At 41.8% G+C, this 5,000-nt stretch overlaps 1 protein-coding gene across 1 annotated transcript in view; it reads left to right on the top strand.

The window, feature by feature from the left end:
• LOC122251200 (bifunctional glutamate/proline--tRNA ligase) overlaps positions 1-5,000 on the top strand; it is a 14,921-nt gene that overhangs the window by 3,672 nt on the left and 6,249 nt on the right. The window contains exons 4-7 of the mRNA XM_086547116.1: positions 2,507-2,659; positions 2,840-2,971; positions 3,263-3,583; positions 3,703-3,982. Of these exons, the coding sequence (XP_086403242.1) occupies positions 2,507-2,659; positions 2,840-2,971; positions 3,263-3,583; positions 3,703-3,982 (886 nt within the window). The remainder of the gene's footprint in view (positions 1-2,506; positions 2,660-2,839; positions 2,972-3,262; positions 3,584-3,702; positions 3,983-5,000) is intronic.

The following is a 5,000-nucleotide window of genomic DNA, read 5'->3' as shown; positions in this document are numbered from 1 at the left end:
CCTCCTCCCCTTCTCCTCCTCCTCCTCCTCTCCTCTCCCTCCTCCTCCTCCTCCCTCCTCCTCCTCCTCCCCTCTCCTCCTCCTCCTCCTCCTCCTCCTCTCCTCCTCCTCCTCCTCTCCTCCTCCTCCTCCTCCTCCTCCTCCTCCTCCTCCTCCTCCTCCTCCCCTCCTCCTCCTCCTCCTCCCCTCCTCCTCCTCCTCCTCCTCCTCCTCCTCCTCCTCCTCCCCTCCTCCTCCTCCTCCTCCTCCTCCTCCTCCTCCTCCCCTCCTCCTCCTCCTCCTCCTCCTCCTCCTCCTCCTCCTCCTCTCCTCCTCCTCCCCTCCCCCTCCTCCCCCCCCCCTCCTCCTCCCCCTCCTCCTCCTCCCCTCCTCCTCCCTCCCCTCCTCCTCCTCCTCCTCCTCCTCCTCCTCCTCCTCCCCTCCTCCTCCCCCTCCTCCTCCTCCCCTCCCCCCCCCCCCCCTCCCCCCCTCCTCCTCCTCCTCCTCCTCCTCCTCCTCCTCCTCCTCCTCCTCCTCCTCCTCTTCCTCCTCCTCCTCCTCTCCTCCTCATTCTCATCCTCATCCTCACACTCATTCTCTTCCAAGCATCCCCTTGCCTATCTCTTCTTCTTGCTCCTCTGATCTAATTTGTCTTTACAACAAGATGATTTGCCAGATGAAATGAAGAATGTATAAGAAACAATGAAAAATAGATACCACCCAATGAAGAAGTAAGAAATATGACTCCTTGAATGAATATCTGTAGCAGACATTTTGACGCTTGCATCTCTCTGAATCAAGTCTTCCCCTCTCACAGCTGTAGAAGGTACATGGCCCCTATAAGTGTGATAACCTTTATAGTTACCATTTTATTGTATGGGGTTGAACTTCTCCAGCAGCTTTAATGGTTTGGGATAGTGATTTAAATCAGACAGTTGTTAGCTTGCATGACTGACAGTGGTTGAGGCTGGTGCATTAACTTGAATTAAGATTTCTTATATTATTTATAGTACAGTGTATCCTGTATTTTCTTAATGTACCTTAATCTTTACAGTTCCTGATAATCCACTACTCAACAACCTGTCTGGTCTCAATATTTTTAAGCTATTGTGGTTTAACCTGTATTAGTTTTCCTTTTCATGATTTAGTAGCTGGTGCATTAGCTGTTTTGGATAACAAATTAATTTGCTTATGATATACATTTTTGCCTGGAAAAATGTGATCACATTTTTCAACTTGCTTGGACTAAAAGCTGTTAAATAGGAAAAAAAAATCTGAGAAGTTGTGTATATATGATCTACAGAAAAAATAATAGGTGGAAGAGAAAAAATCAGCTGAGAGGTAAACTAGGAATGACAGATATAGAATGACAGCTACTATAGTGATTGCTTGATAGTCTCTGTCAGGGTTCTTCAAAGTAGGGGTCATGAGCTAGTGGTCAGTAGGTCACTGCATATCATTAAAAAGGAAAGTAAAGTAAAACTTAGAAAAAAAGAATACATATGAAATCTTTGAAAATGTGTATATGTGAGTAGATAAATTTTGTCAAGGATAGCTTTAATGATACACCATTACTGTTGCATTTTGATAGATTACATAATTGCATTCAAATCATCCAAATGTCTGCTGAAACTAATTACAAATTAAAGGATAAAATTGGTATGCTAACCCATTCATGAAAGGACATATTTTAACCTACTCCCGCTTACGCCAGGAAGATAACAAGCATGCAACACTTTGTTCCGGGGTGTTTTCCCACTGCGCGGGGCCACATTGAACCTCTCAGAGTATTTTTATACATACATACATACACACATCAATACATACATACATTATATCACATTTTAAGACATTCAAACACTAAAACTAAAGTAAGATTCTAAAAAATTATGAAAAACAGTTGCATTTAAGAACAATCTAGCATTCTATTGCTAACTTTTCAGTACATCGCAACTGTTCACTCACAGTAAGAAAATGCATGATGTCTCAGGACGTCACCTCGGTCCAGGGATATCTTCTGACCACTTGATAGGATGTCAACCGGCGCGAATAGGTTAACCTTGGGGTATGCAAAGTAAACATGGCAGTGAGAAGGGAAACATAGTTTTGAGAAAATCTTTAGCAGTGGCTTCTACAATTTCCACATCTTCACCTGATAGACAAAAGTATTTAGAAACTTGTTTAGAACAAAGGAAAGTGTAGAGGGAATTAAAAGGAAATCATAGCACAGGCAAAGAAACCAGCACTGCAATAAGCTGCAGTAGTTGCACCTTCCTATATATGGCATAATAATAACAAAATTAAATGTATGTGGAGTTACAAATTGTGGAATTGTTTTCCTTTTTTTTTAAGTATTGCTATTTCTTTGCTTACTTTTTGGAAAAATTACCCTAAAGAATTTTCATGTTAACAGTCAATTTTTTATGATACTTTTTAGTAGTACTCTCTCCCTTACATTGACTTTGAATAGGGAGCAGCAGTACTAATCTTTCTCTTTTTTTTCAACAAGGATCTTGATTTTTTTCAGGTTGCTTGGGTAACACACTCAGGTCAGAGTAAAATGGCCGAGCCAATTGCTATCAGGCCAACTTCAGAAACTATTATGTATCCTGCTTATGCCAAATGGATCAAGTCCCACAGAGACCTGCCTATAAAACTGAACCAGTGGAATAATGTTGTGGTTAGTATGTTCAGATACATACATGCATCTTGCATATTTATTTTGCTACTTTTTTTTTTTCATTCTTAACTTTATTTCTGCCTTGTAAATAGCCTCAAAAGAGTGCAAGTTACTGCTGATTTATTTTTAGATTGTCTCTCATAGTCCCCCTGTTTTTGTTTTTTTCTTTTATATTTGCAGAGATGGGAGTTCAAGCATCCTCAGCCTTTCATCCGGAACCGAGAGTTTTTGTGGCAGGAAGGACACTCTGCATTTGCTACAAAAGCAGAAGCCGAAGAGGAGGTCTTGAAGATTTTAGACATCTATGCCAGGGTAAGGACTCTTTCAAATGAATTTTTCACATTAATGGAAAATAAGTGTTGATATCTGTTTATGTGTGATAATCACTTGAAATGAAGTGAAGAAGCTACTAATGATAGTAGAATTGTTACCTGAAGATATGCCTCAGATAAGATTGTGTTATGAGTAAATCTGTATCATTTATTAGACAACATTTATAAGCCAGACCAAACGTCTTTTCTTTTCATGCATAAAACTTCTAGATTTGATCAATATATGGAATCTGCAGAGTGAAAACTATTAATATAATTGCACTCTTTTTAGGTATATGAAGACCTATTAGCCATTCCTGTGGTCAAAGGAAGAAAGACGGAAAAAGAGAAATTTGCTGGAGGTGATTACACAACAACAGTTGAAGCATTTGTGCCTGACAGTGGAAGAGGCATTCAAGGTGCCACATCACATCATCTAGGCCAGAATTTCTCCAAGATGTTTGACATTACATTTGAAGATGCCAAGACTCTCGAGAAGTCTTATGTATACCAAAACTCCTGGGGGTTGTCCACACGACCCATTGGTGCAATGGTGATGATACATGGTGATGAGAAGGGCCTAGTTCTGCCACCAAGAGTTGCCGATGCACAGGTATTTGCTTGATCATTTCTACGTTTATTAAGCATGCAAATGTTCTAAGAAGACTGTTTATTTTAGTTTAGAAATCATTGTCAAAGATTGTTTTCCTAATGAAAAAATATATATCTCAGGTGGTGATTGTTCCTTGTGGAATTAATGCGAAGATGACTGATGAACAAAAGAAATCCTTATTTGATGGATGCAGCACCATAGAGACCACCCTGCAGGAATCATCCATACGAGTGGAATGTGATCTTCGAGATAACTACAGCCCTGGTTGGAAGTTCAATCACTGGGAACTGAAAGTAAGTGCTTACTTTCTTAGTCAAATCAGTAATTATTTTTACAAATGCTGTACAATCTTCCTTCTTCACTTAATTTCATTGATGCACACATTGCATGAAAGAAAATGTGCGGTTCTCTCTCTCTCTCTCTCTCTCTCTCTCTCTCTCTCTCTCTCTCTCTCTCTCTCTCTCTCTCTCTCTCTCTCTCTCTCTCTCTCTCTCTGGCTCTCTCTCTCTCTCTCTGGTTCTCTCTCTCTCTCTCTGGTTCTCTCTCTCTCTCTTTGGTTCTCTCTCTCTCTCTTTGGTTCTCTCTCTCTCTCTCTGGTTCTCTCTCTCTCTCTCTCTGGCTCTCTCTCTCTCTCTCTGGTTCTCTCTCTCTCTCTCTCTGGTTCTCTCTCTCTCTCTCTCTCTCTGGTTCTCTCTCTCTCTCTCTCTGGTTCTCTCTCTCTCTCTCTCTCTCTCTGGTTCTGTCTCTTGCTCTCTCTCTCTCTGGTTCTGTCTCTCTCTCTCTGGTTCTGTCTCTCTCTCTCTGGTTCTCTCTCTCTCTCTGGTTCTCTCTCTCTCTCTCTCTCTCTGGTTCTCTCTCTCTCTCTCTCTGGTTCTCTCTATCTCTGGTTCTCTCTCTCTCTATCTCTGTTTCTCTCTCTCTCTCTGGTTCTCTCTCTCTCTCTCTCTCTCTCTCTCTCTTTGGTTCTCTCTCTCTCTCTCTCTCTCTCTCTCTCTCTCTCTCTCTTTGGTTCTCTTTCTCTCTCTTTGGTTATCTCTCTCTCTCTCTCTCTCTCTCTCTCTTTGGTTCTCTCTCTCTCTTTCTCTCTCTCTCTTTGGTTCTCTCTCTCTCTCTTTGTTTCTCTCTCCTCTCCTCCTTTCTCCTTCTTTCTGCCTCTTCTTCTTTCTTCTCTCCTCTCCTTCTTCTCCTTCTCTTCGTTCTTCTCCTTCTCCTTCTTGCTCCTCTTCTCCTTCTCTCCTTCTTTCTTTCACCTCCATCTTCCTTTTCCTCTATTCTCCGTCTATCCTCTTCTTTCTCCTTCTCCTTCTCTTTCTTCTCCTTCTCCTTACTACGTCTCCTCTCCCGTCTCCTTCTTCTTCTCCTCTTCCTTCCTTCTTCTCTCCTTCTCCTTCTTTCTTCTCTTCGTCTTCTTCTCTCC

Source organism: Penaeus japonicus, unplaced genomic scaffold (assembly GCF_977035675.1).
Source record: "Penaeus japonicus unplaced genomic scaffold, GWHDUDI00000001_assembly GWHDUDI00000019, whole genome shotgun sequence".
Classification (NCBI taxonomy): Eukaryota; Metazoa; Arthropoda; class Malacostraca; order Decapoda; family Penaeidae; genus Penaeus; species Penaeus japonicus.
This window is presented reverse-complemented; position numbering and strand designations above follow the sequence as displayed.